This window comes from Cyanistes caeruleus, chromosome 2, assembly GCF_971803275.1.
Source record: "Cyanistes caeruleus chromosome 2, bCyaCae1.hap1.1, whole genome shotgun sequence".
Taxonomy (NCBI): domain Eukaryota; kingdom Metazoa; phylum Chordata; class Aves; order Passeriformes; family Paridae; genus Cyanistes; species Cyanistes caeruleus.
Genome location: NC_141702.1, coordinates 10,604,329 through 10,629,265, shown reverse-complemented (window position 1 = coordinate 10,629,265; position 24,937 = coordinate 10,604,329). Strand labels below are relative to the sequence as shown.

At 43.8% G+C, this 24,937-nt stretch overlaps 1 protein-coding gene across 3 annotated transcripts; it reads right to left on the bottom strand.

The window, feature by feature from the left end:
• Positions 1 to 14,350: 14,350 nt before the first annotated feature.
• OSR1 (odd-skipped related transcription factor 1) lies at positions 14,351 to 23,291 on the bottom strand. Of its 3 annotated transcripts, none has more exons than XM_086875780.1 (4): positions 23,015 to 23,291; positions 22,264 to 22,323; positions 16,125 to 16,814; positions 14,351 to 15,584 (listed from the first exon to the last, which is right to left on the bottom strand). In XM_086875780.1, the coding sequence occupies exons 3-4, from the start codon at positions 16,769 to 16,771 to the stop codon at positions 15,449 to 15,451; spliced, it is 783 nt and encodes a 260-aa protein (XP_086731906.1). In that variant the 5' UTR covers positions 16,772 to 16,814; positions 22,264 to 22,323; positions 23,015 to 23,291; the 3' UTR covers positions 14,351 to 15,448. The 3 variants fall into 3 exon arrangements, with proteins under 3 accessions (XP_086731906.1, XP_023778411.1, XP_086731905.1); XM_023922643.2 differs by lacking the exon at positions 23,015 to 23,291 and adding an exon at positions 22,459 to 22,627; XM_086875779.1 differs by lacking the exon at positions 23,015 to 23,291 and having other exon boundaries at positions 22,264 to 22,658.
• Between the last annotated feature and the right edge of the window lie 1,646 nt (positions 23,292 to 24,937).

Here is a 24,937-nt window from a genome sequence, read left to right as displayed (position 1 = left end):
CTGACTGCTGCATTCATTGTGATTTACGTGAAAGAGAAGCATATGCATATTAAGCATATAATGAGAGCCCTGGAACATCAGTTTATATTTTTCTGGCAATCACAGTGACTTTGGCAACAGATTTTAGATGACCTCAACATTCAGAACTAAAACACATGCAATAACCAGCTTCAGCCTTCACCCAACCGTTGATCTTTTAAAATAGTGAACATAAGATAAAGATCTGTTGTGGTTCTCTTCTCAGCTCTCAATAACATTTCATAAATAGGTCAGTTTTAGCATGTTTATATAAATTGATTCCCTTCTGGGAATGTTCGGTTGTGATAAACAGTTCCAATTAGTTTGGGTTTTTGGTTTGCTGGGTTTTTTTAATAGTTAGGGATTACCATTACAGCTAAAAATATTTTAAATGTAAGTATCTGCTAAGTCAAGAAATTTTTCTCTGCCTGTTAGTGACAGATGAACTGCAAATGCTAGCTCCTGTTCACTTTAAAATCAATATTTCAGTCTCTGTGCATCACCTTTTTGACAATATACAGCAAAATTAAGATCTAGTGGGCAGCACAGTGCCCACTACCATGAGCCATTTTAGACATAAGGAAGGAATGATTGAGGCCCATGAGGCTTCTTTGGTTTTTAATCCCTGAGTTTAACAGACATCTACAGGATCAAGAGTGTTTTGTCATATTTGCTTTAGAAGTCATCCTGTTGGCTCACATACTTGTATACTCCTTCAGATGCCAGTCACTCCTTTAATTCTCATTAATAACCCATTTTATTTGGTTTTGTTGTCAAGTCCATTTCTAGAAACAATTTACATGGAAAGTCATGTCAATTGGTGAATCAGTCATCCAATAACCTTCATCAGCAATGAGTGGCACAAGATAAATCAGATGTAAGAAGTGGTAAGAAATCATCACATAGGACACAGTGGACTTCTAGGTTTTCACCCATTATTACTCATCTTGATGATCATATCTTTCTTCAGAATACTTGACAGAAAGATGGTGACAAATCTTGTGCCCTGACTCCTACTTTGTCATATCAGTGACACTTGAGGGGAGAGACAGAGGCTCTGAGTGAGTCTAGCTCTGCAGCTCAGTTTGTGGTAGGTTAGATCTGACAGCAGATGGAATCCCTGAGACATGTCAATTTAATTTTAGGTTGTGTGTCTAATGCACATGTTGCCAATTACAGCGGTGTATGATGTCTTTCTAGGGAGGAGGTCTTTCTCTCTCCCACTGGGTGAACATGCTAAGGCTACATTTTGCAAAAGTTTTTTTATTTTTTTTTTAAATCTGGGCTCAGTCATGTTTCAACAGCCCACATGAATAGGGAATATCATTCAAAGATTGTTTCTAACGCTCTAGAAACAAGAGATGCCTCTCCCTCTACTCTCTTATCCAGTCTCTTAGCAGTAGAACACTAAAACTCCCAGAAATAGACCAAAACCTCCAGGTTTCAGATGGACTTCAGAGTTGATGTGGTTGTACAGTTTTGGTCAAGCAAGGAACTTCAAATTTCATTTGCTAGTGTCCCAGGACCACAAATAAGAGAAAACAAAAATCCCAAAATGAGGCTTCAGACACAGATTGGTGCTATCTAGCTCCTCTGTGGAGAAAAATACAGAAGAGACAGGAAAGTAACATTGGTGTCCAGGTCAATCTACTGTTAAAAGCAGGACAGCTTCTGACAGCACTTTTTCCTGGGAAGGAGGAGGTGGCATTTCCCTAATCCAGGTTCTCCAGAGCTTGGGAGCAGTGCAAGGAAGCTCTGCCTAGCAGAGAGAGGCAAATCCTTTGCCAGAGAAACTGGTGATTATCTAACTGCTGGGTGATTTGTTCATTGAGGAAATTTCATATCTATTGCTGGTTTTATGTTCTCTATTCTAAAAAGGCCTTGCCTGTTTTCCTCTCTATCCCACCATTTCCAGAAACTTCCACTCCCACTCACTGCATCGGCCTGGGTCCACAACCACACCAAACCACCAGAGACAGGACTCCAAATGAAACTTCCACCAGAGATCCTTTCAGCAGGAGGGTATAAAAATCATTTTTATTCTTTCTAAGGAATATATTCATGATAAAACTTTCATAATTCCCAATTTTAAACACTGTCCTACAGACATCACAAAAAGTTGAAATTGTTGCATCCCTAAGATAGCTAGTTTTTTAACAGCATGTGAGGTAAGCTGTTTTTGTTGTATAAACAAAGACTTTTAAGTGTTCATTTTAACTGTGTATTCACAAGCCTCAGAGTCAAGAGACCCATCCCTGACCCACTTCACAGGCTGGCACCCTTGCAGCTTCAGAAGAATGTTATCTAAAGAGCTAGCAGCAGTGAGCAGTTTGGATGTTACCATTAAGACAATGCAGGACATTGAGGCTGGGCTTTCTAGAGCTCAGATCTGCCATTTGACCTTTGCAATAGCAAGAAATGATAAACTAATATGTGCAACATATGAGTTATGCTCATGCCAGCCTATGCAGACATCATGTCTACAGAACACCCATAAAAAATTAAGTAGAACAATTTGTATTTGCATATAATGTAGATGAAAATGTCAAAATATTTAAGCAAAAGTATTTTATTCTCCTTTTCAAACTGATTTTTGCAACAAAATCATGGGTGTGGACATGGACTCAAAAATAAGTTCTGAGACATTCCAACTTGACTGTAAACCCTTCAGCATGATCATGATTTTTGCTTCTGAATACATGGATATTTGTTTGACCCTGGCAAGACTCTACCCTGTGTCTGGATTTAAAGAAAAACAAAAATAAGACATCTGGCTTCTGATTTGCTGATGTGAGAGGAACAACCAAGCACCATCCAGCCACCATATGAATACAGTAAGTTAAGCTTCACCTCTGTTGCAAAGTCTAAACACTACTCTCTCTTCTGCCAAATGACCCCTTTCTGCAAGTTCCCAAGTTTCACAGGAAAAAGGGCAAGATGCAAACTGTGTTCAAGTCCAACTTGAATCTGACCCAGTTGGAATAAAAGAGAATAAACTGCCACCCACACACAGTTTGCAAGCACGAAATAAAATTCAATTGTTTTATTTATGTATATTTATTTCTTTATAAGTATCTGTATTGTCTATTACCAGAGAACGGGTGTCTGGGTGTTAGGCTGGGAAAAACACTGCAATTCATTTTGTATAGAAATATCCTTTTGCTGTATTCATTAATTAATATCATCAAGCCACAATTTCCACGAATTTTGCTGGCATAATGGATTCAGACACCAGCTCTAACAGAGTCATATATGAGTATTTGTGGAACCCAGAACTGCAAAAAATTAATTGGAAATCTTACTCACACATCCAATCAGGAAAAAGGAATATTGCCAGGCAGCCAGTCCAGCCAGTGACAGTTTAAAAAGCAAATATTGGCTGTCCACACACAATTTACATAGCAAAGATCACTTGGACAAAATAAACACTAAAATACTCTAATATAGTAAATATTTCTTCATTAATTTGACTAATTTTGTATTATGCTTTAAACAAACATTCTGAATATATTTTTATTTTCTCCACTTTTGCCAAACTTCTGTTACAGATTTCTGTATCTAAGTTACTGACTTAAACACAAAGCCACATACTATGTGGCTTCATATGCTGTGCATAGAGGAGCATCAGTGTTAAGTAAAAAGAGTGGCTGGTTTGATTAAAGTGTTTTGATTCATTTTCTAGTTAATCCTAGATCACAAATGCTGTTGATTTTGGTATCTCTTCATGACACGCTTTGTAAGACATTGACTTCACATGGGGGGATATGGGACTGTTGAGTTGTCACTGTGAACTGCTTCCATAATAAAAAGAGATTAAAAGAATACAGGGAAAAGTTCTCAAATTGAAATATCATAAGTGTTCTATACTATAAAGTGATCAGACAAACCTTTTGTACAACCAACAGACAATTTTAAAGCCAATGCCCCTTTTGTAGCAAATTTCCTTTTGTCAGATCAATTCTCACTTCACATCAGCAGAATAGGTGGAAGAGTTAAACCTAAGAATTACCTTCCTCAATTAGCTGGTCAGCATTCTGAGGGATTAATCTGTCCCAAGATCCAAAAAGTCTTGAAACTTTCCCTGAAACAATTGAGAAAAACTGTGAGCTCTACCATCTAGACAAGAAGTTCCCCACAGGTCAAAAATGGTACATGAAAGCAGCCAAGGAGCCATGCACGTGCCTGTTCATACATGCATGTTTAGACAGGAATTAATGCCCTCAGCAATGCCAAATTCAAGAGTAGTACATATTCTCAACAGGATTTGGTAGGTCTTGCTTCTGAGAGCAGTAATACAAAAAAAAAAACCCAAAGATGGATATGTACTATTTTCAAAACTGAGAGCCAGACTTAGCATGTCTTAGCCACCTTTCAGTGTCCAATTTATTATTTTTATCAATCAAAAGAAGAGGTTATAAATTCAGGATGTGTTGTTTTAAAACTCCTTTTTATGCCTATAAAACTAGGCAGAAGCAGCACTACAGCATCCTAGATAGTGTTGAAAAATCTCCATAAAGTCAATAATTTCACCCTAAATATATTTAAGCTATATTTCTGCATGTTTTTTTCATTTATGTGATGTAATTTTATTTATAGAAATATGACAATTTTTCTTGCAAAGGCATTTCAACGTTTGAAGGTTTTGAAAACTGTTCACTTTCAATCTGTTATGTAAAACTTTTTACCTGTGGTCCAAGAACTTATTCTGCAATGAGTTTTTGAATCCAGATCAGGACAACAGTCTTTTTAAGGACTAAACTGATTTATGGCTTTATTCAGTCAAATGTATTTATTTCCATTTTTTCCTTGTTTTTCATCTTGACAGCAAAAATCAAAAATAAGGGGGACATGGAATTCCACCCACCACATGAGAAATAAAATACTATTTACATGAAGCACTATTATCAGTTTTTGGTCCACTGAAATTTTTGATAACCAGTTTAACAGTTAATAAACTTTCCTTCCACAAAGAGACAGCACATGGAGAAAATAGCATCTCAGAACTTTCTTTAGATTTTACAATGTTTCACTATTGAAGTTTACTGAAGAGTACAAGCAAATACATCAGTATTGTAATGACAGCCTGATGCAAAACTTTCCACATCTCAGGCTGACCTCCCAGTCTTTTATCAGCATAAAATCTAAACATAGGAACTTAAAATGCAGTTTACATGACTTCTCTTACCCTGGCTAGGGAAGGGCTAATTGATGTTCTGTGGTACTACAGCTTGCTTTCTCCATGGCTGGGTTTTCATTCCGGCACTTGCTGCATTGACTCATGGGGCTCAGTGCCTGAATTGGGATTTGAGCCAAAGACAGAGCTGCTGTGCCACAGCTCCCTCTACAAAGCAGCAAATGATGCTGGATGCCTGGACATTTTAACATAAGTGAATCTATGGCATTCTTTTATTAGCATAACAAGACTGTGCTGCTGACCTAGTTTGCTCGTTAAATTAATGGAAGTTGGAGAAACTAAAAAGAAAATCCTAGAGGGGGTTTCATTTCTGTGCCTACTTGGTTGGATCAGTAATTCCTTTTATTTTCATTTCTTTTCTCCTGGCTGTATAACCAGATGAATTTGTTTTAGATTATTTTCCTATTAACTAAAATTTCCCAGAGGTTCCTGGTATTTGCATTCAGCTATTTCAGTAGCAGATAAAACATTGCACTGGATACCCCATCTACTGAAACAATGAAGTTGTAAGGAAATCAAACACGTTCCCTACAGATGTTTGACCTAAAGCATATTTGAGTTGCCAAATCCACCTTTGGGTCACACTCTTCTCCATCTGGAGATCTACAAACACTGGTCCAAACTCAAGGAGTGATTTTTAATGTGGGTACCCTACTGAAACTAACAATCACGAATTTAAGTTCTAAAATCAATGCTGTGAGTGCTAAACACTTGCAGCTAACAAAGACTTCAGTTGGGACTTTCTGGCACCTTGCATCTCTGAAAACTGGGACACTCTGAGTTTGGTGCTTATATATTAGATTTATAAGTTTGGCTTTGGAATTCTGACTTTCAAATGCCTGTTCACACCTCCTGGTTTAGTCAAGCTTCTCTTGATCTTTTTCTCCCATATTGTCCAGTGGCAGGAATTGATCTGAGAAATATGCCAGGGCCAGACAGACTTGTACCCATCATTTCTGCTTCTTTGCTTGGCCATGAGATTGGCCAGAAGAGGAGCTTATTCTCTTATTCACCATTCAGTCCCTTCTGATGCATCTCATTGCTCTCACAGGAGTGTCAGCAGTAATGAGAGCTTTGTCCTTATGATCAGCTTTATTCATGCCCATTCTACTTTTGCAAGATTGATACTGAAGGGAACTTAATGAGTCTCCTTCACCCCAGAAGAACAGGACAGTATGTTCCATCTACCCAGAGATAAAATGTCTATCTTACTAAAATAATGATAAATGTATAATAGATATTTCTCCCAAACTCAGAAGAAAAAAAAAAAAAAACAAAACCCACCTGGTAAGGAATACAAGACATCAGTGAACAAGACAAAAAGTCTTGTTTAAGACTTAAACTCTGTTCCAGAAGAAAAGAGAAGGAGGTTTCATGGATCACTGAGTAAAAGGCACCAAGCACTGAGTCCTTGCTGACTGTTTTATACTGAATGAAATCTTTGCAGGAACTTAGTGTTGTTTCCATAATGTGATAATCGAGCTGATACCAGTTCAGTGGAAAGGTTGTGTTCCAGAATATAAACAACCCCATCTGATTTCCCCTTCTATTCTCTCCAGTGAAGGGAATTACTTTTATTACCCTTCATGTAGTTTATTTACTTGATTAGGTACATTGGAAAGCTAAGGAAACTGAGTCATTCATTTAAACATTGAGATGCAGGAAAAAAGGAGTTTGATGAAAACACTGTGTCTCCATGAATTTTCTTCCTTCCCCATTTTGAAAATCTAGTTTTCATTTTTGCAGCACTTTGAAACAGACTTATTAATCCACTGAGGGAAATAAACAGCTGGAAATAAGCATTTCCCAACTGCAGGAAAGACACTAACTGTTTCCTAAGCCATATCCAAGTGGTCACCAAATAAAAGCATAAGGGAAAACCAATTCTTGGCCTGGATCTAAGTCTGTACTAATGAAGAAATCAACAGTAGAGGGCTGGGTGAGTCATTCGTTTTTAAGGATCATCAAATATCCAGCTTCTTAATTATTTATTGGTTGCTAAGACCAGCAGCCAGCACTGTACTCAGAGCTGTCCAGGGCAGCCTTTGCCACACAGTCTAAATTTGGCATACCAGCAGTATCCAGCAATTCACTGGATGTTCAGTAGACATCAGCAATGCACTTGAGGGGTGGTGAAAGCCAGAAATGTCTGTAAAGTATTGGAGAAGTCATTTTCCAAGCAAAGTGCATTTTAAGGAAGAACACAAAAATAAGTACACAATAGGCACCAAAAGAATTAACTGGCAGCTCAAAGGGAAGTCAGGGAAAGTGGCACATTCTTGATGGTCTGTGATTTCTCCTTCTGCCACAAATGATGTTCTTTCTCTAGTCCCTTTCAAGAACACTTACATAAACCCAGTTTCACATGTGCAAAGAGATAGGGGAAAGAACCTGCCAGCCTTTTGACAATATAATTTCACTCATAATAGAAAATTTCCTAACTGTAGTAAAAAAAAAAATATAAAAAAAATCATCATCTTGGGAAAAAATAAAGACTTTTTTTCAAGTTCAGATCATACAATTCCAAAACAAAAATAAAAGTGTGGAATTAGCTGTCCTATCACCATTCTCAGTTACAATGAAATGCAACTCATAAAGAAAAAAAAACGTCCTTAAGCCCTCATGAGAGTAGGGCAAGCTACAGGAACCCTTGAGCAGATCCCAGTGAGACCAGCTGAAGGTCAGACTGGAAGAGGCACCAGCAGGAGGCTGCACACAGCAGAGACATCCAGGAAAGAGACAAATGTGCACAACACAGGTGGCTGTGCAGGAAACACTGAGGCAGCCTCAACAGTCTGTGTAAGTTTGGGAAGAAACATGGGGAATTGCTATTCTTGAGGTTTGAGAGTTTGACTAATATGAGATGGAAAAGCCTGAAAGAGACTTTTCCTGGGCAGAGGAAGAGTCCCACAGCCCTGTACAGCTGTGCATTGCTGACACCCTGCTTTGTTCTCTGGCATGCAGGGCAGTCCTCCCTCTGGACGTGTGTCTGACAAAGCCCAAGGGCTATGGCAGGTGAGGAGGGATGGCAGGATTGGGAACACACCCATCAATATGGAGCTATTCCCAAAAGGGTACTGTTTAGCACACACACCCCTCTTACCTCATATATCTTTAGATTAAATCTGCTTTTACCTATTTTTTATTTCCTTACTGGGAAGTTTTCTCCTCTCTTCTCCAAAAATGTACCTGCAACTTCTTTTTTTAGTCTAGTAGTGAACTCCTGGAAAGTGAATAGATAAAAAGCAAGCCTAAAAAGAATTTCCAAGACATATATAAACTGAAATATCTTTACATACATTTGGAAGAAAGCCATGTTGTGTCTGGACAATACTTGAAAGGATAAAAAAGTTGTTAAATAAATTAATCATTCACTCATAAAATGTGATTTGAGCAGTTTCAGTTCGAACCTAAAAGGCCAGAAAGAGGAAAGGTGTCATGATGAGAGAAGGCTAGAAATTATGAGGTTGTTTGGAACAAGTGAAGAAAGCAAGAGGATGAAGAGATGAATTTATTCAAAGATTTGGAAAAAGAAAAATTTGTGGCAAATTCCATTCTGGAAGACACTAACTTAAGCTTGATGAGAAAGACAAGAGGGTAGCAAAAAACTAGGCCAGATTGAAATAGAGTCATCAGATCCAGTGATGGACAAATAAAAATTAAGTTTCAGCAGCATGTAAGCAAATTAAAATGGAGATGAATAAGAGAGAGAAACACAGATTTGAAAAGGGCAGGACAAGAATTCTATCAACACTGAGAAGGAAAAAAGATGAGAGAAAGAAGAATTAGAAATTTGAATTTATATATATATATATATATATATATATATATATATAACCTGAGAAATAAAAATTGAAGAAGGAAAATACAAACTGAGTATCAAATCCCTAGTACAAGCTGATGTATCCTCTTGAAAAGCTAGTAAAAATTTTTTTTTCTTTCTCCTAAATGACATGCAGACTAACAAGAACAGAAGGCAAAGTGGTAAATTAAAATTTAATAAAATTAAAAATAGACAAAATATGATAGTTGGTCTCAAATACTAGTATCAATTTTTTGGCTGCAGCAAAACCATTCCTAGGTCTAATTCACAACTTCAGCTGTAAAACTAGAGTAGCTCTGTTTGATTCTGTCAAGTCAAGTTGCTGTAAAAGAGATGAACAAGCCCATAAACTCGGATTTCATCATTACACACATATAATGTAAAAATATTGAAAAGCAAATGTGACTTCCATCACTCAAATATCTAGTAAAGAGAGAAGGCACATTAGAAATCAGGAAAAGAGGCATGACATTCATCCCTTGGGAAACACTTGAGTTCCCTCATATGACCAGAACACATGTTCTTCTACTCAGACTTAGCAATACAGTTCTCTAGTGGTTCAAATTTACTTGTTCCTTAGAAGAAGCAATAAGAAAACAGAATGAGCTTACCTTGCAAATAGTTTAACTGATTAGTGATGACAAACTCTGTAGACAAACTCTTGCTAAACACTGACACTGATCAGACTCGGTTTATTTTTCAATAGTCACTAAGTCAGGAACTATAAAGCTACTATAAACCTTTGTATATGTTTGGTGCAATGTCAGACTCCAGTAAAGCATAGGAGTAAGGTGTAGGGGGAATCAGCACCAGCAGCCAAATCACAGGTTGAGGACAGAATTCCTCTTTTTGGTGAGCTACCACGTTCTCATCAGGCGTAACTGGTAGTGGAATTACAGCCCCAGAGGGCAGCACAGAGGGAAACGTGAACTGGAAGTGGCCGAGGCGTTGGAGCAGGACAGGGACCCTGGAACAGCCGGGTCTGATAGAGGGCAGGGGGAACAGCCCTGGCACAGCACCGTGCTGAAGCCACTGCTGTGCTCTCAGGCCTCCCGCTGGTGCTCCTGCAGGGCACTGCCCTCCGCCAGGGAAACCACCCTGCTGGGCATCACTGGGACCTCAGCCAGCCCGTGGACACACACATCTCCATCAGAAACTGGGAACACTTCAGAGCAGCTAGGCTGCTGGTTCTTTGGAGTTCTGCTGGATGCTGAGCACACTTCGGCTGCTCCTTGAGTTTATATAAGGTAAACTTGACTGTGCAAAACAAATCAATGGCTTTGCTTGTGTCTCCCAGACTGAGAAGTGATTCTTCCTAAGGGAAGGGAAGCTTCCTTCACCGCTGCAGCTCTCTGAGCAGTTAAATATGCACGTGGCCAAACTTGGTCCTTGTAAAACCCAATTGACTTCATTCAAAAAACTCCTATAAAGATGACTGATGTCATTGGAGTCCCACCAGGGATGAATTTGGCCCATGCCATTCCTCCTGTGTAGTCACTGGATAGGAATGTAGGGAAGAAAAGCATACTGGGCTCTAAGACTCCATCTCTCAACAAAACTGCCAGGGCTGGAAAAGAATTACACGTGAATATAAATTTGTCCTACACACTCCATTAGATCACCCAGATCAGCCCCTGCGTTCAGTTGCCCTTGTACGAATTGGAGTTTTTCCTTTCACTACTGAGGGTTGAGCAGGAACTTCTAGAGGAGTGTGCCAAGTCCTCTGGGAGCAAAATCAGCTGCATTATCCCAAATTTACAGATGAAGAAACCAAAACAGGGAGTCAAAGTGATTTGCTTCAGCCTACATGTGGTGACAGAGTTAGAAAAGGTATTGAAACTACTTATGGCACCTCGCCACTTAGGCCAGGTATTCCTGTGATATATCTTTCTAATTTCCCTCTCCTTTCCCCATCTCCCTTCTCCCCTGCCCCCATTCCCATCCACATTGTCTCTAGCTACACAAGTGGGAAGCTGGGATTAATCCATCCCTAGGGAAACTGGGATTAATATACAACTCATGCGGAACCTTTAAAAACCCAATGATTTGTGGTCCCCTTTTCAGAGGCACATGCAATCCACAGCTGAGAAGTAACTATTTGCTGTTCCAGAGCACATTCTGAGAGAGGCTTTTGCTCTGTTTCATGAATGTACACTGAAGACCCCATCTGACAAGATTTCTTCCTGCATCTAACAAAAAAACAGGCTTAGGAGGCTGTGCAGAATCAGGCTCTTGCAGAGTACTAACAGTTTATGGGCAGAAAAAGAATGACTGGAATGCAAAGGGGGGGGGAAGAGAGTGAGAGATGTGCCAACACATCTTTATGTTTTCCTTCTGTAACTGGAAATGGTTAAAAAAAAAAAGAATTAAGAGAAAAAAAAAAAAAATCTGTGTTTCTCTTATAAATACTGCAGGAAGAGGCAACTAGAGTCAGGTGCCTGATTTTTTTACTCCTGCAAACTCCCATTCAGAGATGTTTTTATGATGAAAATGCAAAATTTAAAGCAACTGTGAAAACAGAATCAGCTCTCAATTGGCAGACAGAGGCCTAAGTAAGTTTTATTCACTGCAAGAATGTCAGATTAAAACACATGCAAAGATAGAAAAGAAAGAGAGGCAAGGCAATTAATCATTTAAATTGTGATCCTGATTCAAAAGGCGCATTTCCCATTTAATTCCTTTCATTTGTTTTGGGGTTTAGTACAACTTATCTTTTCTGACTGTCATGATTTCGTCTCTACTTTGCTTTCCTTGGAATTGCTGAACTGATACTGCCTAGCAGATTTCAAAATACTGGAGGGAAAAGGCAAACAGTTCCCCATGCAGCTGGGAGCATGACCAGATAGATAGCCTTTGTTAGCACTAGGGCAAAAGTGGCCTTTTGGGAGGAGGATAAACACGCACATTTAAGTGCAGTACAAGTGACAATAAGAGGTTGTATGTGCATCCTGTGCTTGGCATGCCCGTGTAGTTTTAATACGTCTGTATTTCTAATTACGTCCATTCTGGAGGGTTTGGGGTTGTTTTTTGGTGTTTTTTTCTTTTTAATTGCACATAAAAATGCCGGTCCCGAGAAATTCTTGGCAGTCACATCACCAAGCTTCAGGTTTTCAAACGAAACGCTTCTCATGCCCGGCTGGGAGGAGTGGTTTCTCCACCTTTGCGACCCCGCAGCTCTAATGGTTCCCAGGAACCAGTTACTGACACGGTTTCTTACCTCGCCACGGGTGTTTCAGTTTCCCGGTGTTAAGGAGAAGGTGGAGAGACCGTGGGAAAGCCTCGGTGGAGTGATCCGAGTCCCTTCCTCCCTCCCTGCGGACCCGACTCGGATTTCTGCCTCGCAGTTGCAGCCCCTGAAAACTTGGTTCCAAGCGGCAGCGCCCTTTACTTTCTCGCTGGGCGACAGGATCCCGGGTGCATCCTTGTTCCCTCACTTGGTTCCAGGAGCGACACGAGAGGGACGGGAAAGTTCATGGGGAATTCTCTCTCTGATTCTCCGTTAAGAAGCGCACGGAGGAGGATGAAGCACCCAGGCTCCAGGCTGCCCCTTAACGCCGTGTCGGTGCTCGGGGCTGCTGGTCCCGAGGAGCGGGATGCGGTGCCCCTGGCCCGGCCCAGGAGCACCCCGAGGGCGGCTGGTGTGTCCCATGGAGCGCTCCGGGGCAGCGACCCCCGCCGGGGAAAGGCGGCCGCTCCGGCGGGGTTTGTGCACGGCAGTCCCTCCGAGCCCCCACGGAGGAGCAGGGAGAGGCGCGGGGAACACCTTCACATTGCCTCCGAGAAAAGCTGCCCAGCAAACATCCCGGCCCGGCTGCGCGGGGGCCGGCGCCGCGGAGGGATGGATAGACGGATGCATGGTTAGATGGATGGATGGACGCGTGGATGTGTGGATGCTCCGAGCTCCAGCCGGGCTCCGAGCGTGAGATGCCGGCGGAGCGGAGCGGAGAGGCGCGCAGGGCTCCGAGCTCGTCCCGCCCTCCTCCCGAGCAGGGCCAGCCCCGGCTGCCCGCAGGTTAGCGCAGACTTCACCCCGCAGCCCGCACTTGCTGCTTCTCAGATGCCAAAAACAAAAGTCTTCACGCGGCGTGGGAAGCGAGTGGCGGGTGGGAAGCAAAGCCAAAGCAAACCAGCTTCAAACTGTGCCCGTACTCCCAAGCCCCGCAGCTGATGCAGGCACAGGCGGCACTTGCATCCCGAGCTCCCCGAGGGCCTTCCCACGCTGGAGGTGGGTCCCAGCCCGTCCTGCGAGCGCCTTTCATTCGGTTACATTCAGTTCCATACAGTTACATCTGCGCTTACGGTGCGCTCGATGGGTGTCCAATAAATAAGAGGGGGAGAGAGGTTTCTCCCCCTTCTCCCTTCCACTAAGTGAGCTACAACCGTACCTTTTTTCCCTGTCCTTTGATAGGACTCTTTGAACAAATAAAGAGGTAATTATTAAAAGCGGCGGGGGGAAGGGGAAAGGAGCCGCCCTGGACCGAGCGGCTGGCGTCCATGAGCATCCGCGCCGCGGCCGCGCAGGAGCCGCTGGGCAGCTCCGAGCCCACCTCTGCCGCTCCGCTAATCTGCAAAAAAAGAGGCTTCTCTTATCGCGGGGGCACTGACTTGTGGAGGAAGGAGGAAGGTTTAGGGTTTGCCGAGAGGACGAGAAAGGACGGCGGCAAGAGGCGCTTCAAAGGCTCAAGCGGATGCCCCAGCACTGAGCTCTCTCTCCCCCGTCTCGACCCAAAGAGGTTTCGCAGTGGAATAAACATCTCTGATCTAAGACAGCTGCCGGGAACCAAAGGCCGCCCCAATCAGCGCGGAACCGGCCGAAGATGTGACCGAAAAGTGCCCGCTGCTGACAAACGCAGGAATGGGGGTGCGAAGGCATCTCTCCCCGCAGCGCCTCCAGGCTCCGAGAGCAGCCACAGTTCACCCATTACTCATCTGATTTGTTTTATAACACTTCTGACACCTAATCTTATCAGCTAATACCCACGATTTAGTTACCCGAGACGATTTTTTTTTTTCTTCACTAGCACCAAAATAATATTTCACCCTCCGCAGATGTTTATTTTTGTCAGCCTTAAAAAAAAAAAAAAAAAAAAAAAAAAAAAAAAAAAAGGAAAAGAAAATTAAAATTAAAATTAGAAGGGGGAAAGCTAACGCATTGAAAAAAGATCCATACTTTCCAAGACTGGTAGAAAGAACCACTGAGGAAATAAAAACTAAGAAAAAAAATCCAAAAATAAATAGGTTCTGAATATTAACAAAGAGAATTTACTAGGGAAGAGATCAGAAACCAAATGAACACATATGTAGTCCATGCAGAGTTGCCTGTAAAATAACAATTTATTTTAATACTTAAAAACCACACACAATCCAGTGATAAATGTCAATTACCAATAATCAGCATAAAGTGCCAAACAGCCATACAACTTTTTTTTTTTTTTTTAATAAACAGAACTTATTGGAATGTCTCTTAATTTGAATACACTGTTCAGAAAGCCAGCATTTAAAAAAATACGCTCTCAAGTTGAGATTTGTTCTCTCACACCAGGACACACGAAGACTTTAAGTACCACTAAAACCACGTTGTGCATACCGTCATTTTGACGTATTGCCATCTTTCTTTCCTCTGGGTTTTTTAAATAAGTCCAGAAGTTACAAACATCCTCACAGCACACTAGACCACAAGGTAATAAAAAAGGTCTCCATGTCCCATGAACACTGATCTGTCCCAACACCAAGAACCCGTGGGTCTGAGATCTGGATGCATTTTCTAACATGATAGGACTCCCCACTTGAGAGACTTAGGTCATTTCCAAACATTAATTTTCTTCTCCTTTTCTGAAAACAAACTAGCAAATGAGATTTGCAAGTTGCCCCTCTCCTTGTCTTTATGGTGCTGTGATGAGAAACCACCGTTTCAGTTCTTAATCATCTTCTGGAACTCTTTGTATTTCCTGAAGTGTAAAAATAAGAAGCTTTATACAGTCAAAAAAAAAGTATAAAATAAGAGTTTGGATTTTCTTAAGTAATACTTTTGGAAGCTACGATTTTGGTTTGTTTTGGGGTTTTTTTTGGGTGGGGGGGGTTGATAGGGGGTGTCTTGTGGGTTTTTGTTTGCTTTTAAAGAGATTACAACACGTGAGCACCACCTTTTGGCATAAAGTTTATCAAAGCCACACAAGTCAGCTAGCACTCTCTGTATCATTCACGTATATTTTAAATGCAAACCAATCTTTTCACCCACGACTTAGGAAGTTAATTGCTTGGACGGGGGACTGAAGGGGTGCAGGTTTTGCCCTTTTTAAAGTAGAAACAAAAACAAAGCACAAAGTCCAGTGCTCCCATCTCGAAAGTTTTGTTTCTGCTCTAGTTTTGGTGAAAAGTCTGAAGGGGAGGAAAAGTTCATAGAAGTTGGAGATTCAACACTTAAGTTTGGCAGGTTTCAGTTCCTTTACTTGCGTGTGCAGTGTCTTGTGGACCGCTAGTGTTCTGGACTGGCAAAATCCTTTCCCGCATTCTTGACACTTAAAAGGCTTTTCTTTAGAATGGATATATCTAGAGAAAGAAAAACAGTCGAGATGTCAGAAATAACTGCCCTGAACTCAGCAGTGAGCCACCTGAGAATATGCTGGAGATTTCTTACACCTACTGCTGAGATTGAGAGTGCTGAAGTGCGGCACTCGGGCAATTGTCTGTATGTGTGTGTGCAAGAGAGAGGGGCATCAGGGGGTTATAGGATGCCTTTCTTAGGGATAAAGAACTCCTCTCTTACTTTGGGGCCAGCAGACTGCATGTCTTCATGACACTTCTGAATGATCATAGAGGCAGAGGACACATGATGCAAATGGAGGGTAAAAACATCTGTGGAAGCTAAAAAGGAGGTCGTGAAAGTTGTCTTTACGGAGTGAGTGTTGTATATCTTCCAGTGTGAGTTACCTGAGCTCTTCCACCAACAGTGGGCAGAAGAAAAACTGGAAGGAACACTCTTGGTTGGATGGGTACTTAACTTTCCTTATAAAAATCTTGAGTGTAGATAGGTAACAGGGATAGTACAAATACACAAGGGAAAAAGAACAGGAAAAGAAAAACAGTTACCTGTGATCCCTCAGGTGATCCTGTCTTCTGAAAGCCTTGTGACAAATATCACATGTGTAGGGCCGTTCGTCGGTGTGGGTTCTTTCATGGATCAAAAGGTTGTAGGACTTAGTGAAGTGCCTGCCACAGAATTTACACACAAACTCCTTCTTGGTTTTGGACGGTAACCTTCCCCGCGTGGGTTTCTTTTCTGGAGAGAGTTTAGTCACCTCAAGCAAAGACCCCAGCCCTGCAGGCGAGCCCTGACTGTCTGCCTGTCCCAGTTTAGAGTGGTCCTCTTGTGTGGCAGCGACTGCTAAGTTGGCAAAGTCAAAGCGGGGTTTGGCTTTGAGGGTCATGTTGGCAGCCTCTTGCTTGGGCTGGATGACATGTGGGAAGAGTGGGAAGGTGGGCAGTTGGAACCGAGCATCCACCAGGCTGGAGACGCTGGGCACTTTGGAGAAGGAGGAGCGGGGCAGATGCATGGCTGGGTAGCCCAGAGTCCACTGGTGCAGGTGCACGGCGTGCAGGGCACTGAAGCCATAGAGGTTGGAGAGGTGGTCAGAGGGCACGGCGGGCAGCCCGTTGAATGCTTGCAGGAAGGAGTAGTTGGTAAGCTGGAGGGAAGGATGGATAGGCACTGGGGCCGGCAGGGTTTTACTTCCCATGGTGGCCGCTCAGGAGGACGATCTTGGGAACAGAGGAAAATATCTGGAAAATAAAGGTGGAGGGAGGAAGAGGGAGAGGTATATTTACATTAAAACTAAAGTACCTTACATCACCTCTCATAAATATCCCTCTCCAAAGCCACAGGAGGAGGAGGAGGTTGACTTGGAATTAGAGGCCTGACCAGGTCTTTACTATGAGTGTATCCCCAGGTTCTCCCTCTCCCCATCTCTCTCTTGCACACAAATGTTGTACTGCACCCCCAATTATTCCCAGCAGCATCCCCTGCTATGCAGACTTCCAATGATCCTGTACACAGGGATAGCCAAAATGCCATTTTGGCACAAAAAGCTCAGTCATTTCCTAGTAATTTAAAATCCCTTCCTGGGTGACCTCAGACTTTAGAAAATAGTGAGATACTGCCCACTACATCTGTCCACAGAAACTGTGTTTAGCCCGGACTCTTGAAGTGACATGGGGAAGGGTGCGGAGCTTGCTGCCCCTGGGTTGCTCAGCTCCCTGTGGTCTGGCCTCAGCCAAGCCTCTGAGATGATGGAGGCACTTGGATGCTCAGAACTGCATGATCTCCCTCTTTCAAACAAATAAAATAATTTTGGTGAAAAAAACATTATGGGGGAAATACCAGCCAAAGACCTCCCTCTTGTGTACTGCAGAAAGAAATAGGAAAATGCTGAATCTGGGTGACGAATCCGAAATGCCATTTGCTCTTCCCAGGGAGAAGTGCCTGGCTTCAAGCCCACATCCTAATCTAAGCAATTGCTTAATTAAAGCCCTTCAAAAGGCTAAAAGACTGGCAAGACCTTTCCCATGGGGCACGCAGACCAGCAGCTGTAGGGCCTCAGCCCTTCCTTGGGCTGGTTGCCACTGCTTTGGTCTGTGTTTCAGGGTCCTGCCAAGCCCCTGGCCTCTCTTCTCAGCTGGATCCCTACCCATCCCACCCCAGAAGACAGAGGGGAAAATGCTACAAGGCAGCAGCACTGAGGCACATCTGGCCCAGTCTGAAAATTCAGCCCTGGCTGCTGTCAACCATTTGGCAAGAGATGCCTCCCGAGGGTTGTTGGTGGGGATGCAGCTTCCTCCCTTTGTGGGTGTGAGAGAGCACCCATGGTTTTTTGGAAGCATCACATCCCTGCAGCCCAGAGAGCCTCCTCCTTACTCCACAGCCCTTAACTTATACTCACTTGCCCCTCAGTGAGCTCTGGGATTTGCCTTCAGTGAGGATATTTTTTGCCAGAATCCCCACAGGTTTGCTGCAGGGTTCCTACAGGATCCACACAGGGAATTTATAAGCTCCTGACAGGGTTCCTGCTGAGTCACGGCAGGTTCCCCCACAAGACCCCCACAGGGATCCCCAGCAGGATTCTCAGAGTGTTTGGATTAGAGTTCATCCACAGGTGAAGAGTGAAGCCCCTTTGGAGAAATGGAGGCAGCAAAGTACAGTAGTGCAGCAATTGTCCCTCTGAGCTGGAAGTCTGGGGGTGTGGAAACTGGTGGTGGAAGAGGTCTAAAGACCAAGGAAACAAATCTGATTTATATGTGTGCTGTTGCCTGGAAAGGAGCTGCGGCTGGGAGGGTGTGAGAGGGAGAAGCTTACTCTGAGTAGCTCTATACTCCAGGCCCACCTTTTACTGTGCATAAATCAGCAGCAGGAAGAGAGACTCAAACCTTAGAGGAATTCCACTGCAATGACCCAGAATAAGAGACTGTGACATTTTCTGGTTTTCAATTGGATACATTTCTGATAGTGACTATTGAAAAATGCACACATTATATTCCTTATTCTCTTCCCTTTCCTCTTTTTTTCCCCTCTTTCTATTCTTGTTCTTTGGCTTGTAATTTTTTGCTTTGTTTTTTGGTTCTGTTTTCTGTTTTTTAGGGGTTGTTTCTTGATTTGTTATGCTCTGCTTTTGGGTTTATTTTGCTTGGGTTTTTTTTTGTCTTTTTTTGTTTTGGTTTAGTTTTTGTTGTTTTGTTGGTTTTTTTTTTGCTAAACTATTTAGCAAATAGTTGAACCAACCAGACTGTTTTGTTGCTCCACTGGGGATATACTTTGATTTAGTTAGTGCTGCGTTATACACTAAGCATGTCCACATCACAGCACAAATGCCTCAGCTGGTGAACCCAAGAACAAAGTGCACAGAAAACACTCTTGTCCTCTCATCTGGGTACCTGCAAATGTCTGTTTCTGTCCCTCACAATGGTTCCATGTCTGTTTCCCTTTCTAGGTAGCTCTAGATCTCTCAAACATGAAAGAGGCTCTTGCAAATGAAGTTTATCCCTCTTTCTTTCTTTGTATCCTTAGAAAACACTTAATATGGAATATACAAGCAGAAATCTATGTCAATATGAGTAAGTTCTTGCTTGAAAACATTTTAAAATTCTCTTTAAATTTTCCCAATTACAAACAAGGCATAAACCAAGGAGAAATACAGTCAGGTCATAATAGAATCCATTGCACCCACAGTTTAAAGTTTTTGCTAGAGCAGCTCTGTTAAATTAAAAAAAAAAAAAAAATGAAGAAGGATGAAAAAGCAAAAGACAACAAGTGGAAAAAAAAATAAAAGAGAGAGGAGAAGAAAATAAGAAGAAAAGAGGAGGTGGGAGCAGAGTGTTCATGTTACTACAAGTTTCTTGGCACTTTTCCAGAAATGTGAACTACACTTTTGCTCTGTACAACCGAAATAGTCAAAAATATGGATGAAGAGCTATTTCATAGGCTCTATGTCAGGTTATTTCATAAAGAAGTCCCCTCGCTTCGGGACATCAAAGCGAATGTGTTTCACAGTGTAGTAACTCTCTGGTCTCCCACTCGCCCGCAGAGAGATCAACATTTCTTTGATTTTGGTGTCACCTCCACCTTTAATTCTGCTTCATGTAAACAGATCGTTATCGGCTCTTCTTTCCTTTTTTTTTTTTTTTTTTTTTTTAAGAGAAGAAGACCCCGCGAGTTCTCTGCTTGAATTCCCCCGTTGCAATAAAACTGTGCGGGGTTTTCTTTTTAACACAAAGTAGCTCGGTGAGTAATTAAGAACAAACCACTTGTGTTCTGACTGAAACAAAACCCACTCATGCCAAGATAAATTTACCCTGCAAAATAGGATCATAAACTTGAAAGTCTACATCTGTCTCCAGCTTTCTTACCCTTTGCCCTGAGCGAAGATACGGTAATGCTATTGTCCAGTTGCCACTGTTTTAAGACCATTTCAATCTTAACCTTCCAGATTAAATTCTTACCTACTCTATATGCCAGAAAAAAAAAAGAAATTTACCCGGCTTTCTGCTGGTAGCGTAGCAAGAGGGGAAATTAAATGGATTTTTAAGTAATCTTGTGGCTAGTCGGTATTTTTCCTTTCTACATTGAATTATCAATTTCCGATGTATCCTTTGAAAGGGATATTTGTTACATTAAATACCTGACTCATAAATAATGAGGTTTGCTAATTAGTTCCACATGGAAGAACGGAGGAGGTAAATTACCCTGAGAACGTTGCTTATTTTTACAAACATGATAAAGTAGCGGGCATAAAATGATGCATTCTTGCGAGAACCTCAAACTACAGCGATCAGGTTCTTCTGTCAAAAAAAGCTCCTCAGTTTTGCCTGAATTTTTTTCAAGTCTGGTAGCCTCGTCCTTTCAGCTGCACGCATCGGTGTACAGCATTTTGCCACCAGATCGGCTATTTATTCTGTCTACTTTGAGGGGAAGAAAATTTCCCTTCCTAAAGTTAAAGCGAAGAAATGGAGCTTACAAGTTATCTGTGTTTGGGAAACTAAGTGGAAAGGGAATAAAACTGTCCTTTCGCTCTTCATTATTAGAGCGTGGTACTCTTGAGGAATAAAATGGATTGCTCAGCACAGATTTATTCAAAGTATTAATGAAGTGTGCAGAATCTATTAAAGCAGGTTTATTTGGGGCTAATTGAGCGTGAAAGAGTTAATTGCTAACATTAATGAGCACTGGAAGGACTCAGTCAGCGTGTGCCTTGGATATCTCCGCTCAATCCTTATAAAATCATCATTCACATTTTATCACGAAATCGGTGTTGACAAGTCTCCCCAGACCACCGCTGCGAGCGCGGGTGAACGAGACGGGCTTTAGTTTCTCAACTAAAAATAATAATAAATAATAACCGAGGGCCGAGTGCACCAGCGATGGCTGCACTGCCCGGGGATCCTTTCATCCACAAGAGGGAAGCTCCGCGGGTTCGGCCCCGGGGGAGCAGCGGCCCACGGGCGGGCACGGCCGGCTGCCCCGCAGGGACCAAGCTCCTCCACCTTCTCCCCGCAGAAGATTTTTGGTAGGTTTGGGAGTATTGTGTGCGTGCTTCTACAATTCCCTCGGGTGTCGAAAGGCCCCCGGCACAACATTCACCCTCGCTTTCTCCCTAGAGAAATAGCCGGTGCCTCCCCTGCACAGGAATAAATCGTCCTTCCTCTCTCCCGGCCGCAGGGAGGATTTCTTGCCTCCGTACTCCCCGCTTCCCGTGGTGACAGCAGGCACAGCCGGGGCAGGGGCAAGGCTTGGCGGTGACAGCCCCGGGGCCAGGCAGGGCACGGCGGCGCATCCCCGGGCCCGGCCGCCTCCCGCCGCGGGACTCAGCGGCGGAGCCGCAGCCCCGGGCCCGGCGCTGCCTCGGGGCTCGGGCCTCTCTCCCTGCTCGCTCCGGACTTACTGAACTGGACCTACTGTGCACCTGTCCGGGACCCTCCTGCCCGGCTCGCGATTTATCGAACAATTCCTGCAGCGCTACGATAATCTCCAAAATGCTCTATTTTTATAGTTTCCCTCCCAAAAGCCAACTATAACAACCATACCCTAATCCTCGGCTTTGCACTGACACTTTACAGGCTCGACCTCGAGAGAAGCTTAGTCTCTCCTGCGCTGAACTTGTTTTGATCCACTCAGACACATATAAACATCAGGCTCATTTCTGTTATGGCCTTGGGAAGAAAGAGAAAAGGCTTTTCGTATCCTAAAACATTGGAGTTGCAAGAAAAGGGGAAAAAAAAATAAAAAAAAAATGAAGAAACCTCGCAGAAATAAAGAAATAAGAGAAAGAAGAGTAAAGAAAAGCCAACCATAGAAAGGAGAAAAGCTGGAAGTTCAAGGCCATAAAGGACATGCAGGTTTCTGTTTTCTCGTATGTGTCATTTTTAGCTCGGGTTAGAAACATTGCTTCTCCGCAAGGGGGGAGACACAACTTTGAAAGGGGAGGACAAATCTTTAAATAGCATCAAAATATCCGAGACCCATGTGAAGGCTTACCCCAGCCCTCCGCCCGCCCCAAAGAGAACAGTCTTCCTCACGTGAACCACAATTTCCACGCTTCTGCACCATCCAGTGGATCGTGGGAGGGGATGGGGGCAAAGAAAGAAAGGAGGTAGGGTAAAGGAAGTGTTTGAATCGATATCCCCAACCCCCGAGGCTTGGCAAAATAAAAACCAAACAGAATGAGTTGTTCTTTTTATTTACCTAATCCCGATCTGTGCTCCACCGCTGGCAGCAGTTAAAAGATCCTGGGCTAAATTTGAGCTGGTAAAATAAAATAATGGAAAAAAAAAAAAAAAATGGGAAAGAAAAAAAAAACTTAAAAAAAATAATAAAAAAGGAGGCTGGGCTAGGTCAGTGTCTGTGCTGGCCCTGGGGGGCACAGCTCACCCCACCCACCCCACTGCTCCTCCAGCGGGTACAGGCAGATCCGAGCGGGGCCAGGTGTCCAGGTGCTCCGGCCGGCGCGGCCGGAGGCGCTCTCCCTGCTCCTGCTCCCGGAGCCGGCTGCGTGCGCTGGAGTGCGAACGCGCCCGGGAGCAGCCGCGCTCAGACTGAACCGATCCCTTCCCTCCTGCCTCCTCCTTATTTCAACCCCCCCTCCCAGCTCCCCCCTCAACCTCCCACCGCACTCCGGGCATGCGCACGCACGGAGAAAGTTTCTGGCTGGGAAGAACCAACTTTTCAACCCGCTTCTCGCGGAGGCGCAGCAGCCCGGGGCTCGCAGCCCGCGAACCGCTCATCTCGCCCCCCCGCCCCGCTCCCTCAGCCTCGCCCGGAGCATCTCCCCAGGGCCCGCTGCGCTCGGCCCCCGCTGCGGAACGTCCTCCCGGGCCGGGGGTTCCCCGCACGGCTCCGCCGCGGACGGGGCGCTCCCGCGGCGCCGCTGCCCGCGCCCATCCGGCCCCGCCGCTCCGTTCTGCACCTCACGGCTGCCAACGGGGCCGAACCGCGCCGAACCGCGCCGAACCGCGCCGAACCGCGCCGAACCGCGCCGAACCGCGCCGAACCGTTCCGAACCGTTCCGAAGCGTGCCGAAGAGCGCCGAAGCGCGCCGCTCCCGGCCGCCGCGCTGCGCCCCCTCCCCGCCGAGCAGCGCCGCGGGACGGGAGTCAGCGGGACCTGCCCAGAGGGCACGAGGGGGACAAAGGCACGAACGATGAAAAAGTGGGCAGAGAATCTGCTCCCGCTCGGTGGATTTAGGGATCTCAAGTTTTTATGACTCTCTGAGAAGATCCTCAGAGAGGAAGGATCCCGGGAGCCGCTTACCTGTAAAGGGCCCACCCCCGGGTTAGAGCCGCTTCCTCCGCCCGTCCCATCAGCCCTCCTGACCCCCACTTTGCTCCCCAGTTCCCCTGACCTGGGTGCCTTCCTCGTGTCCTTCCCCCCACGGCCGGGAGGGTCTCTCCCCGCCCCGGAGGGCTTCCACGGGCAGCGAAACTCCGAGGGTTCCCCGCGGATGGGGAGCGCAAAGCTCTGCTCACGCCACAGGAAAAACAAAATAGCCCTCGAAAGAAAAAGGTTAAATGTGCTTTATAATTAATCCTGAGGCCGTAATCTCCTCGGTTATTTGTTTTTCTATTCATCCATCCATTCACACTCCTTTAGATCCGGGAAGGGGGGAAAATTGCTTGGGTATATTACAATGTCCCGAGAAGGCAGGGTAATATAATACGCGAGCGAAGACAGATCCGTCAGGATAACACGGTACCGTGCTCAGGGACACTCGTGGCTTTTTATTGTTCATGACACTCCTGTTATTACACCTTCTTTTTTGCTTTTTTCTTTTTTTCTTTTTTCTTTTTTTTTTTTTTTTTTTTTTTTACCGTCTCCGAAGGAAAGACAAGCAAACAAATAAAACCAAAATCAACAAAACAGCAATAAGAAAACACTGCGTTATCATCCTGCAGAATAATGATGATCATGATCATGACAGCAGCGTGGAGAAGCAACCCTAGCCCTGCCATTTCAACCCCAAATTCTCTCTATTTTTATGAACAATTTGGAGTCTAACATTGCACTCTGCTCCAGGCAGGCAAAGAGGTTTTTGTTCCCTGTTTTTGTAAACGAGTGGCATTTTAATGAGGCAAAGGCGAAGCAAAGACGTTCCCAGATCTTCAGTTCTCTAACATTTTATGCTGTCATTTTCACTCTTTATTATACAGACACACACTCAACACCCCCCCCCCCAAAAAAAAAAAAACCCAAATGAAAACCACACAAGCCCCCCACCACCGATCAAGGAAAAAAAAAAAATAAAAAAAAGAAAACTCTCAAAACCCAAACCCATAAAAACCTCGTATTTTCATTCTTGTCGAGAATACCGTCCGCTGCTGTAAGCTGACTTCTTTGAATAAGTTTGCATTTTTCAAATATGGTTTAAGTCCAGTTGTCTGAAAACGAATGTAAGATTCCCAAGTGTCCCCAGACCAAGATACAGACCACAGACAGGCTTTCCTAACTGGAGATGTATCTATTCCCATAGAAAAAAAAATCTTGCTATAGCTGAGGGTGGGTGCATGCACTAAAAAAACAAAAATCGCAATTCTCTTTAGAGAAACAGCGGATTAGCTGAGACGGTAAACACAAAACCAGCTATGATACCTGCACGTGCTGACTTTGAGGGAACAAAAACCCCCCACGCACTTCCAGATACAAACCCCACCATTCCGAAATAAATACTTAAACATAGAAATAAGTGGCAGTAAATGATCTCATTGTCTACGGGGGAGGGAGACACAAAAAAATTATCCTCACAAGAAAATAGTTTATAATCAAATCAGGTCGTTGAGATATCACTCTATTCTAGAGTATTCTTGGAAGCTGTAGCTGAAAGCTGTCTGAATAACGTGTCGTCTGATATTTACGTATTTGTTAA